This window comes from Micromys minutus (genome assembly GCF_963924665.1).
Source record: "Micromys minutus genome assembly, chromosome: 29".
NCBI classification, from domain to species: Eukaryota; Metazoa; Chordata; class Mammalia; order Rodentia; family Muridae; genus Micromys; species Micromys minutus.
The window spans coordinates 25392277-25406668 of NC_137964.1; the positions used below are offsets into that span (position 1 = coordinate 25392277).

General features: G+C 48.7%; 1 protein-coding gene across 1 annotated transcript; it reads left to right on the forward strand.

The window, feature by feature from the left end:
• Positions 1–5720: 5720 nt before the first annotated feature.
• On the forward strand, positions 5721–13864 carry MORN3 (MORN repeat containing 3; the record flags this gene model as incomplete). The annotated part of the gene is made up of 5 exons (XM_080941237.1): positions 5721–5865; positions 10335–10492; positions 11873–12032; positions 13423–13607; positions 13787–13864. 5 exons carry the CDS (start codon positions 5721–5723, stop codon positions 13862–13864), a joined length of 726 nt encoding a protein of 241 aa, XP_080797363.1.
• Between the last annotated feature and the right edge of the window lie 528 nt (positions 13865–14392).

The following is a 14392-nucleotide window of genomic DNA, read 5'->3' on the forward strand; positions in this document are numbered from 1 at the left end:
AGGCCCAGGTTATTCTGATACTGGAAACCCCACACTCTGTCATTTTAGGCTAGACACTTAGCATGAGTGTTACCCATTGAATCTGGACAATTCTGAATGAGGTCTTAGGTGTCTTTGCTAGGACAGATCATCCAGCCTTAGGCCAAAGCTTTGGAGTGGGTTAATGTCTACAGGACCACGACTCCCCGAGGAAACCTTAATTTATTTGTGGTGTGTGTGGGAGTCTCTCTCACTTCACATCCCATGGGAACGCCCTTCTCTCAGGCTGTAAATGAAGTCTTTCAGAAGAGTCTAGTCAAACCCTGACCTTGCAGATCTGGCAAGTGACTGTTACAAAAGTATTTAAGGGCTGGAGAGAGGGCTCACAGGTGAAGGGCATTTGTTGTTCTTATAGAGGACTGGGGTTTGGATCCCAGCACCAACGTGGAGGCTTATGGGGCATAACTCCAGTTCCAGGGCATTTGGCACCCTCTTCTGGTCTCTGCAGTCAGTAGACAGGACTGCAGTGCCTTTTACACAGGCAGGCAAAGCACAACAAATAAAAACCTCAAGAGTCTTTAACAACAGCAAGAGAAGGGCATTTGAGATAGACCATTGCAAAGGTCACCTACTGACTGGTCAGTCCAAGCAACCTACTTATGGTCTTTTGAAAAATCCGACGCTCATTGGTTAAGAGCCCTGGCTGCTCTTCCAGAGGACCCGGGTTCCATTCCCAGCAACTGTCTGTCTGTAGCTCCAGTTCCAGGGGCTCTGACATCTTCTGGCTTCTACACTCACATGGTACACAGACATGCACGCCGGCATAAGCACTCATGCACATAAAATAAAAACAAATAAATCTCTTTAAAAATTCGATCAGATTCCGACCCCCATATGGAGTACAATCTCCTATGCTTACAGCCTGCCCCCTTGGCTGGCTTGTAATACAGATAAACCGTAGTTCAGATCTTTCTCTTCCAAACAGAGCAACTTCCTCTGGATTTTATTAAAAAACTGTACAGATGGGCCATTCACACGGTGAGGAACTGAGAACTGAGATGCGGCATGTTGGAATGTAGTCTGGCCTAGATAGGAAGCTGCTGGCCCAGCAGGTGGCAAGGAGGCTCGGGACGGGGCCACCAGCCAAAGGACAGTTTGTACCCAGGGTAAAGGCTGGCTACAGCTGCTGGCCAGGTGCCTAAAGGGAAAAGTAGAATGTTATGAGGAGAACCAGAGGCAGCCAGCGCAGGCTCTAGAACCCAGCTGGGCTAACCAAGTACTTGAGATAGGAATTTGGAAACAGTTAATTCCTGTAATTAGAATCACAAATGTGCCCAGGTAGTGGTGTCACAGGCCTTTAATCCTATTACTTGGGAGGCAGAGGCAAGTGATCTCTGTGAGTTCAAGGCCAGCCTACAAAGCGAGTTCCAGGACAGCCAGGACTACACTGAGAAACCCTGTATTGAAAAACCAAAGCCAAAACCAACACCAAAATCAACCAAACAAACAAACAAAAAAGACACAGCGAGGAGCAGGTTCCTTTTTCTTTCTTTTTCTTTTTTAAAGACGTAGATTTTATTTATTTATTTATTTATTTAATGTATGTGAGTACACTGTAGCTGTCTTCAGATACACCAGGAGAGGGCATCGGATCCCATTACAGATGGTTGTGAACTACTATGTGGTTGCTGGGAACTGAACTCAGGTCCTCTAGAAGAGCAGTCAGTGCTCTTAACCTCTGAGCCATCTCTCCAGCCCTCTTTCTTTTTCTTAATTAATTAATTTATTATATATAAGTTCACAGTAACTGTTTAAGACACACCAGAAGAGGGCGTCAGAGATGGTTGTGAGCCACCAAGTGGTTGTTAGGACTTGAACTCAGAACCTCCGGAAGAGCAGTCAGTGCTCTTAACCACTGAGCCATCTCTCCAGCCCATGGTTAGCTTTTTTTCAATAAGAACATAAAAAGGCTGATGGTGGGACGAGAGTCTTCCTGGCTCATGTCTTTGATCCCAGCACTTGGAGGCAGAGGCAGATAGATCTCTGTGGGTTCCAACAATAAAAACCTACAAAACCTATCTCTGTTTCCAGATTAGGCAGAATGGCAGCGCCTGTTCCATGCAGTGAGAGGAAATTGCAGCTCTTGGTACAGCTACGTCTTCCTGAGCGTTTGAAAAGTTTATTCTGCATGTGCGCGTGCACCAAGTGTCGCTCAAAGACTATGTGCAGGAGCCAGTTCTCTCCTCCCACAGTGAGCACCAGGGATCTAATTACTTAGGTGTGGCAGCGGTGCCTTCATCCACTGAGCTATCTCTCCGGCCACCCTTTCATTTTTTGTTTTTTAATTTGAGAGAGTTGTTGTTGTTGTTTGTTTTTGAAAGCGAGGTTTCCTTTAATTCCAATACTTGGGAGGCAGAGGTGGGCACATCTCTTGTGTGAGTTCCGCCAGATCTACATAGTGAGTTCCAGGACAGCCAGGGCTACATAGTGAGACCCTGTCTCTAAACAAAAACAACCTTTGTCTTTAGAGATGAAAAATAGCTACAGTGGGCTAGGGGATGGGCAGGTAGAAGACTCAGCAGCTGTGCTAAGTGCTTCGACCGAACAAACGGGAATAAAACACATGATGATTCCAATTTTTGCATAGAGCGGTTCTGAGAACTCCTGAGCGACGAGCCGCTGTCTGAGCAAACCTCTGAAGGGAAAGAAGGCAAGATCCACGCTCTCCAATTCAGGAAGAGATGTCCTGGCAGCTGTCCCAGAGAGCCCAAGGCCTGTGGCAGGAACGTGGCGCAGTTTCCAAGAACAGGAGAGAAGGAAGTGTGTAGTAGCTCAAAGGCTGAACGGGGAGACGTAGGGGGACCAGACGAAGAGAAACGAGAAGGCGCTGGGCAGGTCTTCCAGGATCTTCAAGGCAGCGTTGTGAGCAGAGCAAGAATTTATATTTGTAATAGATGCGCCATGCAACTTCCCTGCAGACGGTCTCCAGAGATACTCAAAGCAGCCCTAAGACTAAGAACAAACCGGACGTTTCCCTGACCTTAAAATTTCCCGCTCCCCTGCCTCTGCAGGAAGGGGCGGGCACTGCCAGTCAGCTTTGGTGTTGCCATAACAACCTCCCTGGGCCCAGACTCTCAACTCCAGCTGCCCGCTGAGAGCGGAAACCCAAGGCTGCTGTTCCAGGTGAGCCGGGTGGATGCAGCAGGGCTGGAGATCCGGAATGACCCTAGCTGTCTGTCCCTCCCCTTCAGGGTCCACAGAGCTCTTCTTCGTTCTTAAGAAACAAAACAAACTTTTCTTCTCCTGTCCCCTTGAGCCTCTCCTTAAGTTCTGAGAAGTGGAGGGAAGAACGGAATCAATGATGACACAGATGGAGTAATGCGTAGTGACGACGTGACGTCACTGGAGCCTAGTGCAGGGTTCTCTTCCAGTTGTCACTTGGGGGTTATGGCACCAATACCTCCCTTAACTTTTTGCTCATCTCTCATTTCTTTTACTTTTAAATTCTGTGTGTATGGGTGTTTCGCCTACATATAATTCTGTGCACAATTCATGTGCCGCTACTAGATTCCCTAGAACTGGACTTACACACATTGGGAGCTGCTGAGTGCCTTTAACCACTGGGCCATCCTCTCCTGCTCTGGTTTCTGCTTTTTTTAGGGGGTGGGGTGGGGGGAAAGGGTGATTCTTCTGCCTCAACTTTCCAGCAGTTAGGACTACGGGTTGCATTATAGCTCCCAGCATCTCTTTGCCCTTAGTTGAGGACCTACTTAGTGCAGGTACTGGGTGCGGTGGGAAACAGAAAAACACATGGCCTCTGTCATCTTTGCTGAGAACGGCGGTCGGAGCAGAGGTGCTTTTAGAGGGAAAAGGCACTACCAAGATCCTTCTTGAAGGACATATGAAGATACTGCAAATGCAGATTGGTAGCCCCAGGACTCTGCCAGCAGCAAAATCCTTCCATGCCATGGTTCCCCTGTCATGGCCTCCACTCTCTGTCTGAGGCCCTGCCAGGAATCCAGATATCTACACGAGAACTAAAGGGCATGTGGAGAACTGACTATGTATGGGGTGAAGAGATGGCTCAGTGGTCAAAACCACTCACTGCCTGAGGACCAGTAGAGAGAGTACTTGCTTGGCATGCGTGAAGCCCTGGGCTGATCCTAAGCACTGCATAAGCCAAGCAAGATGGCCAGTGCTTGCAATCCCAGCACTCTGGAGGTAGAGTTGGGAGGATCACCAGTTCAAGGTCATCCTGTGTAGTGAGTCTGAGGCCAGCCTGGGTTCTGTGAGATCCTGGCTCACAAAAAAAAAAAAGCAAAAAGTCATTCTCAGATACATTAGGAGTCTAACCTGTGCTACACTGACACCCTATCAGAAACAGAGAGAGGCAGAGAGAATGAATGAATGATTGAGCAAATGAATGGATGGATGAACTTGAGCATAATGGTACATGTCTGTTGTCCCAGCACTCAGGAGGCAAGAAGAATAATGCAGCTCTGAGGCCAGCCTGGTCTACATATGGAGTTCCAGATCAGCCAGGGCTACAGAGCTATAACAAGACTCCATATTTTTAAAAAAGCCCTTTTGTTTTCAGAACAGGGTAAACGATGAGGTGTGAGCCAAGGGTAGTCCCTTCTGTGGGGACAGAGGCTGTATGACTTTCACAGGTGGCAGGCAGTATCCAACCTGAAGCACATGTGTTTGAAGCTGACCCTGTAGGTAGATGCTGAGATACCGTGATCTCCAGAAACTGACTTGAACATTAGGATGTTTTGATTGGCAGTACCTGTCTGTATGTGCTGCTGGTGCAAGATTTAATGGGAGTGGATGTGTACAGACTCAGAACCTATAGTTGTATTTGTTGAGGGAGAACAGGGTCCCCAGGATTTAGACAGAAACATTTTTCATTACCCACGAGCAAACTGGAGACAGACGGAAAGACATGAATGTCCCTAATGGAGATTCTGGGATGTAAAGAACACAGGTGGGGGCTCCCAGACATGGGAGGAGGCCATTAGCCACCCACTGTTTATAGATTCTGTGGCTCTACCAGAGAGTGTGTCACAGGGCTCAGATGTGGAAGGGTGACCAGCGAGCTGAGGACTTTCCCTTCTGCGTTTGTTTTGAGACAAGAACTCACTGTGTAGCTAGACTTTCAGTCTCTTTGACTTGTGAGATCTCCCCAGCTGAAAGGTAACCCCTAAGCTTCATCTGTCCCGTCTACCAGGTATGTAGGGCAAGGGTTAACAGTGTGGGTGCTGGATCAGGGATGTTTCTGCTGTTTGCACAGAAGGCAACTCTCTGCCCGATACTCTCTGATGCCACCCTCTCACCCTTTCTACTTGGCACCTCTTCCACCTTCTGATCGGTCCTTCTAGTCATAAAGTTTGTGAGCATCATTTTTTCCCAGGGGCAGCTTCTCTTCAATGTCATCACAAACCATGGGTTCCTATTGGTCTCCCTGGGTTCCAAAGGAATTGTGCCATCATATCCCCGACAGATGGACCCAAGGAGAATGCAAGGGAAGGGACTGTCCTGGGTCAGTCCAGCACAGAAGGATCCCCACTGAAGGCTGCTCCCCTGCCCTGGGGACTCAGAACACACATGACCTGCCCTACTAGAACTCAGGCAGGCACCTCCCCAGGAAGCCCCAGGCTCCTAAGGATACACAGGATACACTGAGCCCCTGATGCCCCTACCTCCCGCCAGCATCCCCCAACACCACAGACGCAGCCAGCATGCCAGTCACCAAGTGTCCGAGGAAATTAGAGCCGCTGTGGAAAGGGTGGGACCGGAAAGCCCAGAAGAATGGACTCAGACACCAAGTGTTTGCTGTGAACGGTGACCACTACGTGGGTGAATGGAAGGGCAACTTGAAACACGGTAAGTAGGGAATCCGCAAGGGATTAGTGGGCGGTGTGGGGTCGGAGTGGGTGGGCAGTGCAAAACTAAACAAAAGGCGCTGTACAGAGACCATTGAGGACATAAGTGAGACGTTAGGACCAGCAGGGGGCCTTCCTTCCTATGCTGTGGCTTGGAAACCCAACTCAGCCCTGACATCAGCTGAGCAAGAGTCCAGAAATGGGATAGGGTTCATCAGAAGCCAGCCCAAAGCTGAGGTTCTAGGAATGTGGGTTGCTCTCTGCCTTCTGACAGGGTGACTGAGCCTGGGGCTGGTTGGCAGGTGACATGGTCAACACGTTAAGAAAACGACTTGCAGTAGTAGGGCATTGTGGGCTTCAGACGCAGCCCTGTTGCTCTACAGATGGTGGAGAGCAAGGTCTGGGCCTCAGGGCACAGGTTGGACCTGTCCAACCCCTGAAATAACTGGGTAACTATGATTACTCCTCTACACCTGGACTCTTAACCAGCAGGGGGCGAATGGGTTCTGGCCATACAATGCAAATCCTGATCATGGAGGAGAATTGGGGGGAGCAGGAAATGTCAGGACTTGGAACTCCAGACTTGACCATCCTCTTCTCCTGCGTTCCTGGGTTACCTGCACTAGAATCCCTGAGCCTGTACTGTTAGAAACCCACTTGGTCAGTTTTCTCATCTGTTATGTGGCAACAATGTCTCTTTATAAAGATAAGACCAGTGGGTGCACAGCAAGATAGCTCAGAGCTTAAGGGCGCTTACAGAGAATCTTCACGGCAGACTAGCGTCGTCACATTTCCCAAATAAGGCAACTGGGATCCAGGGAGAAAAAGTAACTACTCAAGAGGTGGTATTAGGCTATAAAAGGCACCAGAGAGGGGAGAGAAAGGGAGCGAAGGAAGCAGGGTGATGCTTGAGATGGGCAGAAAGGATGAGGATGCTGCGGCTAGGCTAAGGGCTATTTCATCTAAAATTTAGACCTTAAGCTGTAGAATTAGAATTGGGGAGGTCAGTGTAACTTGATTGAGGGACAGATTAGAAGTCAGTGTAGCTGGAGCAGAGAGCAATGGGAGAGAAAGTGGGACAGAATTGGGTGTGGTTTCGTTATACATACCTGTAATCACAATTATTGGCTCAAGAGGCTGAGGTAGGAAGATCAAGGCTGGGCTATGACCTTATCTCTTATGGCCCCTCCCCCAAAGCAAGTTGGGGTTGGGGAAGCTAGGTATGATGGTGCCTTCCTGTGGGTCCCAAGTGCTTGGAAGACAATGTAGGAAGATCAGGAGTTCAAGGTCAGCTTCAGCTACATAGTGAGTTCTAGGGCAGCTTGAGATACAAGAGACCTTATCTCAAAACAAAATAAGTATTAAAAAGAGAGAAAGGAAAGAAGGAAGGAAGGATTAGCCAGTTATGGTGGCGGCTCATACCTTTAATTTCAATACTTCAAAGGCAGAGTCAGGATGATCTCTGTGAGTTCAAGGCCAGCCTGGTCTACATGGCACGTTTTACTGAAGCTGTGGCAGCATAATGAGACACTGTCTCAAAAAGAAAGCAAAACTGAGAGAGAGAGAGAGAGAGAGAGAGAGAGAGAGAGAGAGAGAGAGAGAGAGAGAGAGAGAGAGGAGAACATTCAGTTGCCTATAGAGCTAAGAATTCAATAAATATGGTGTGTTTCCTGGACCATGGTGAGTCTTATTTTTTTTAAGATTCGTTTTATTTTATGTGCATGAGTATTTTTTTGACTTGATGCAGGTATGTATGTGCACCACGTGAGTGCTTGGTGCCCACAGAGATCAGAAGAGGATGTCAGATCCCATTGGAAATGGGGTTACAGGGAGTTCAGGGAGTTGTGAGCTACAGCTTGCAAGTGCTCTTAACCACTGAGCCACCCCTCCCCAAGCTCTGTCTCTCTGTTGCAGGACAAAAAAACATTGTTGAAAAGAAGGAGTCAGGCTAGTCAGCTCTGTGTGTGCCAAGCATGTGCTGGATAAAGGATGAGTCTGCCCTTGTCAGGGATGGTCTAGATCAAATGTCTATCTCCTGACATGAATATCTTATTTCACAATATTTCAAATATTATTAGGTAAATGAGATAGGACTGAAACCCTACCTGCTCTAGATTTAAAAAAACCCAAGGGTCTGGTCTTGGTGGTGCACACTTAAGTCCAGGAGGCAGAGGTAGGTAGATCTCAGGACTGGAGGGCCAGCCTGATCTACATGGCAAGTTTTTAGGCCAGCCTGTTATACACAGCATGACCATGTTGCAAAAACAAACAAACAAACAAAGAAGATGAGAATCCGAATTCAGTTCCCAGCACCCACATCCAGTGGCTCACAGTCACCTGGAAATTCTGTTCCAGGGGTTATAACGCCCTCTTCTGGCCTCTGTAGGCACTACATGCACATGAAAAATAAGTGTTTAAAAGCAGAATACTCCTTTATAAATAAAACTTAAAATACAATGACTAGAAATGTAGGTCTGTGGCTGTCTTACTTAGGTTTCAGGTTTCTAGTGTTGTGATAAATACCATGGCCATGGCGGAAAACAACTCAGAGAAGAAAGTGTTTACTTGGGCTTACACTACCACATCAAGGTCCAACCAACATCCAAGAGAGTCAGGGCAGGAAGTCAAGGCAGGAACCAGGAGGGAGGGAGTGCTGCTTTACTGGCTTGCTCTTCAAGGCTCGCTTGCTGTCTTCTTTTAGATTTACTTATTTTTTATGTGTGTGAATATTTTGCCTCTATGTTTTTGTCTATGGGATGTTGTGAACCAAGAGTGCTGGGAACAAACCCTGAGTTCCCAGCCCCTGAGCCATCTCTCCAGCAACCTCCACACAACTAAGATTGCTTTCTTACAGCACCCACAGAGAGTCTAACACAGAGGTGACAGCACCCACAGTGAGCTGGGCCCTTCCTACGGGCTTGCCTACAATCTGGTGGAGACATTTTCTCCCTCTTTGAAAAGTGACCCTGGCTTGTGTCCAGTAGCTTACATGGCAGTAGACAGCTTGCCTGGCATTAGTGAAGGCCTTGCATTTGATCAACAGCACTAAAAATATATAACAATTAATACACGAAAATCCAAGGACATGACTCTGATTGGCTCAGCCCTGGGTCTTTCTTCCTGGAGTTCATAGCCAGAAGATGGCGGAGAAAATGCCAGGGAGGAACAGTGAGTGGGTGATGCCTGACACTACTAAGAGTTTTCTTCATCGTCAGAAGAAATTTTCAGAGGGGTGTGAGTAGCCCAAGGATACTTTCTTTATGGTCTTACCACTACCGGGAGGCACCTGGCTTTCTTTTGTTGTTCTGTGTAGCTTCATCAGCCTTCAGAGACCCTGACCAAAAAGCAAAAACACTTTCCTTGCTACCTCTGGGAGCTGCCAGCACTTATCCATTTAACTTTATTTAGGGAATGAGAAGGAAACAGAAAACTTCGGCCTGCTACTGAGTCAACAGGGGAGCTAAGGAATGCTTCCTTCCATGGTGACTCATTCATTCATTCCTTCATCCCTTGGATTCATTCATTGAAATCAAACTGATTGCCAGGAATGATAAGACCCATAAGTGGGAAGATCATGAGTTCAAGGACAGCCGGGGACCTAGGACAAGATCCTGTCTTTAAAATCCATAATACAGGCATGTGGATGTGAGTTGGCAAAATGCTTCCTTAGCATGGACAAGGCCTTGGTTTGAGCCTTAGCCTGGCCTAAGTCTGGGCAGGTCTGATAGGTACCAGTGAGTATGGGCATTACCACAGCAGGTAGGAGATGGTAAGTGAGAAAGTAAGTCCTTCCCTCCCACTGTGGGTCCCAGAGAGCAAATTCAAGTATCAGCTTACAAGGTTCTCCCCACCCCTGCCCCATGAGCCATCTCTCCAACCCCAACTTAGTTATCAACTATAATTGCTGTGCATTGGTCCCCCCAAGACCCCAAATGCTCTTTTTCTTTTTTGGTCTTTTGAGACAGGGTTTCTCTGTATAGCCCTGGCTCTCCCAGAACTCACTCCAGAGACCTGCCTCTGCTTCCTGAGTGCTGGGGTGAAAGGTGTGTGTCACTGCTGCCAGGCTGTTTTACTTATCTTAATGTCCTTGTTCATCCACATTGTAGAGGGCTGGATTTCTTTCTTTGTCTCACTACTGGGAAATGAACCTAGGTCCTCACACCATTTCCTGGCCTCTTTTTACTTTATTTGGGAGACAGGGTCTCTAGAAGTTGCCCAGGCTGGACTGGAACTCATCATTCTCCTGCCTCAGCCTCATCTCTATCTGAGGTTTGCCCTATCAGTCTGGCTGTGAAACCATGGGCAGGAGAATCACTGTTTTTAGACATGAAACTTTCCTGTCTTCTGCATGCTTACGACGAGGCACAGACCCTATTCCAGTCCTGAAGAAACTGTTCAGGGCAGAAGTCCCTGAAGTCTGGACTGCCGGATGGCTTCCAGCTTTAGGGTGGCCCATCCATGTGTCCACAGGGAAAGGAACACAGGTCTGGAAGCAGAGTGGTGCTATCTATGAAGGGGACTGGAAGTTTGGGAAGCGAGATGGCTATGGTACCCTCAGTCATCCTGACCCAGAGACTGGAAAGCTCAGGAGAGTGTATTCAGGCTGGTGGAAAGGTGACAAGAAATGGGTGAGTGGTTCCCAGCATGCCTTGCTTGTAGGCAAGGGTAAGAGCCAGAGAGCACTCAGAGGGCAAAGGTGGGAGGTGGACCTAGAGCCAGAGGTTTGCTGGGTGGGAGAAGGAAGGGGTGGAGGAACTGTAGTGCTTTTCAAAACAAAACCAAGAAAACAGGAAGCAAGAGAAGTGGGGGCCCCAGGGAGGAACCCTTAAAAAAACTATGGCTTCAAGGAGGCAGCAGGCAAGGCCTCCTCCACCCTCTTCCCCCTTGTTTCCTGGCTTTCTTCTCCCTGTACCCCATTCTGAGAGTCCTCCTCCTCCTGCTGGCCTGAGTCAAAAGGGAGACTAGGAAGCAGGGCGTGGAGGGGCAGAGCTGTGATCTCAGGATCCTGAAGGTGGAGGCAGGAGGAGAGTGAGTTTGAGGCCAGCCTGCGCTACATAGAGAGAGACCCTGACTGAAAACAGGGAGCAAGGACAAGAGAGGAAGAAGAGGGGGAGAAGCTACCCAGAGGAAAGCCCACAAATGTTCATTCCACTGCAGACATATTTAAACAAACAACAAACAAACACCCAAAAGAACTTGTATCCATCCTTGTTATGGTACATGGTACTTGAGCTGTTGTATTCTTGTAACAGCCCAAGATTTCATGTTCCACCAGCGTGGGAAGATTGAGCCTAATGATCTGCCTTTAATGAAGAGTTTTTGTTTGTTTGTTTGTTTGTTTAAGATTTCTGTATTTATTACATATATAGCTGTCTTCAGACACACCAGAAGAGGGCATCAGATCCCATTACAGATGGTTGTGAGCCACCATGTTGGGGCTGGGAATTGAACTCAGGACCTCTAGAAGAGTAGTCAGTGCTCTTAATACAGCGCAGGAAGTCCTATCCAAAGCAGCAAGGAGCTAGCCCGGTGGACATGAATTGGTAGGAAGAAATAACAAAGATATCAAACAGTGAGTCTTAGTTGCTGGGGGTGGAGGGGTGGGGAGGGAAAGAGAGTAGGGAAAGTGGTATTGGGATTTTGAGATACAGACTTCTGCTACTTAACCAAGCCACTTTGAGAACGATCTCCAGTAGTCCCTGATTTCCTGCCGGTGGTCTCCAAATGTAACATTTATGTTTCTAAGTAGACAGCTGAGTAGAGACCCAATGTAATCAGAGTTGGGTGGTCTTACCGGGTATAAAATATTCTTCTGGCGTCTGTATGGAAGTGAGGCCAGAGAGAAGGGGACCAGACAGAAGAAATTATGCGGGCGGTATGAAGGCGGTGCACGAAATGAACTGAAACATGCAGCTAGAATTTTTTTGACCTCTGCCAGGAAAGCCGGGCGGCCGGAGGAGACTCAGGTGTGAGACTTGGCAAATAGTGGGACACCTTCCTGCTTTCAGGGCTATGGGATCCAGTTTTTCGGACCCAAGGAGTATTACGAGGGTGAGTGGTGTAGCAACCAGCGCAGCGGGTGGGGACGAATGTACTACAACAACGGCGACGTCTACGAGGGCCATTGGCAGAACGACAAACCTGACGGGGAGGGCATGTTGCGGCTGAGTGAGTGCCCCGCCCCATGAAACCACGCCCCAAGGTTTCCTGGCCCCGCCCCTTCCCGGAAAGATCTCGCCCCAGACTCGCTGCCCCACCAGACAAAATACCTGTCCCAAAATACCAGTCTTGTCGACCCTGAGAAAGTGAGATTCTGGTTTTCAATGAGATCCAGTTAAGCTGAGGCCCTAGATCATCTGGGAGGGCAGAGACAGTCAGGCTAGGAGCCTGCCTTCAATGAGCCTCCACTATGCATCAGCTGGATTTAGTGAGCTCTTGCTAAGCAGAGCAAATGTTCCAGGGGCTTCTTACGGCCTGGACTTTGGGCAAGTGTGCAGGAATTCAGATGCTGGTGTGAGCGGGTACTAACTCTGGGACCCCGGGCAATTTGCTTCAGTTTCCTTGTGGTTAACAAATGGCTATTTTATTTATTTATTTTTTAATGAGAGGGCCTGTGAGTTGGCTCGGTGGGTAAGGGTTGAAGCCAACTCAGCGATGAGTTTGGCTTCTCCGCAGGCTGGGTTTGATCCTGGGTCCCACAAGATAGGAGGAGAGAACTGATTGCCCACACTTGTCTTTTTATCCTACGTGTGTGTTACACATGCACCATGGCATGCAAGTACCTTCATTTAACACAAGCACACGAAAACAAAATAAAACAGGTTGGGGCTGGGGGTGAGCAGGGTCCTTAATACCCGGGATCCGCAACATTGCTTCAACTTAGAGACCAGCCTGTGCTAGCTAGAGGTTGGAATGCTGTCTCAAACAATCAAACAAACAAACAAACAAACATGGCTTTAATCACGGTGCTTGGGAAGCAGAGGCAGGTGGAGCTCTGAATTCTTGATTTACATATGGAGTTTCAGGCCAAGGCCTGGGAGTTGTGGAACAAACAGTTGCCTAGCATGCTCAGTTTCTTGCGCTGCAGAGCAAAACTAAACAAAGTAACGGAAGAACAACAAAAACTCACAGCACAAGCTGGAGCTGGAGCTGTCACACAGAGGCAGAGGAAGTGCTGAGAGTGAGCATGCGCCAAGTCCTGTCTCCAACATCAAAAAGCTCCAATCTTTCTCTCCCCACTCCTCTCCACAGGTTTTCTCTGTGTAGCCCCGGAACTCTCTTGGTAGACAAGGATGGGCTTGAACTCAGAGATCCACTTACCTCTGCCTTCTGAGTGCTGGGACCAAAGGCGTGTGCCACCATAACTGGCAGTCAAAATAGAATCCCTGGAATTGGTTGAAGTTAAGTGATGTTGTTTATCAACCCTGCACCTCCTGCTGGTTGCTTAACGACTCTTGGAGGTTAGCTAGCACACGCCAGTCAGCAGCTGGGATGAGTGAGGCTCAGCCTGGTGTTCTAGCTGCTTCTCTGTGCCTAGCACCCATGCTTTCCTGTCTAGAGAACGGGAACCGGTACGAGGGCGGCTGGGAGAGAGGCATGAAGAACGGGCACGGGCGCTTCTTTCACCTGGACCACGGTCAGCTGTTTGAAGGCTTCTGGGTGGACAACGTGGCCAAGTGTGGCACCATGATCGACTTTGGCCGAGATGAGGCCCCTGAACCCACCCAGTTCCCCATTCCTAAGGTGGGTAGTTCTCTTAGGGTCCTGAAACCAGAGAGACAGAAACCAGTATCCGTATCCGCAGCTCCACACAAGGGCCTATTGATGAGGTTTTTCTTTTCAAGCATCTGTAGCAAAGCAGCTTGGGGGTTTTCCATGTTGCTTATACCAACCACCCAGTCCCCTCCCCCTCCCCCCTCCAGGTAGAGATTTTAGACCCCAATGGCGTGCTGAAGGAAGCGATCGATAAGCTGAAGAAGCCTGAGGAAGAAGAGGACTGACGTCAGGTGAGGGAACAGCGCTGTCTGCTATCTCTGACGAAGCCGAAGTGTCTCTCGGTGTCCCTGAATAATGCTGATCTTCCGGTATCACTAACGGGCGCAGGGAAGGACCAGAGAGACAAATTCCTTGCCTTCCGTAGTCCCGATTTTTGAAACTTCCTGGTTACGCTCTCTTTGAAACACGTGTTCTTAGATGACCTGGCGCATTCCAGTCCTGCCTAGTTTGCCTCTTTTGCTTTCTTAGCATTGACTGAGCTGCGCTCAGGTGTTTGGTCTCTTCTAAAGGATGTTGAAGAAGGCCTTGAGCCTGTACTGATAGTTGTTTCTGGGACCTTGTCCCGGGGGTGGTCGTGCAGCTTTCTGGCGACAGTGTTGGTGGCTGTGTTTCTGATTCTAACTCCAACATCATCCACACTTGTGCAGAGATCGAATCGAGGCTCAGGAGAAACTCCAGCCCTTATCACCAAACTGCTCAGACCGGTGCGGCTCCTACAGGAGGAGCACTCGGCAACTCTGGGCACACCCTTC